General features: G+C 33.7%; 1 protein-coding gene across 1 annotated transcript in view; it reads left to right on the forward strand.

The window, feature by feature from the left end:
* cxxc1a (CXXC finger protein 1a) overlaps positions 1-31 on the forward strand; it is a 19322-nt gene extending 19291 nt beyond the window's left edge. The window contains 1 exon segment of the mRNA XM_034234019.1: positions 26-31. Coding sequence (XP_034089910.1) covers positions 26-31 — 6 coding nt within the window.
* Positions 32-264: the final 233 nt, after the last annotated feature.

Genomic DNA, 264 nt, shown 5'->3' on the forward strand with positions numbered 1-264 from the left:
ATTGTGTGATTAAATCTTAAATTAGGATTGAAGCATCATATGGATATGTTTTTAACACCCTCTGTTGATGTACTCAGTGTTACATGATACCAGTATTACCTCCTGTACTCCTCTGTTTCTATACAGTTTTAATCATGTTTTATTCCCTGAAGAACTACACTACCCACAATGCACTACAGTTCAGTTCTATGAAAACCAACGTCAACAATAACAACAAACCATGCAGCTAAAAGTTTGATATGTTGTTCTTTCTTTTGTCTCATT

The sequence above is a fragment of the Gymnodraco acuticeps genome, unplaced genomic scaffold (genome assembly GCF_902827175.1).
Source record: "Gymnodraco acuticeps unplaced genomic scaffold, fGymAcu1.1, whole genome shotgun sequence".
NCBI classification, from domain to species: Eukaryota; Metazoa; Chordata; class Actinopteri; order Perciformes; family Bathydraconidae; genus Gymnodraco; species Gymnodraco acuticeps.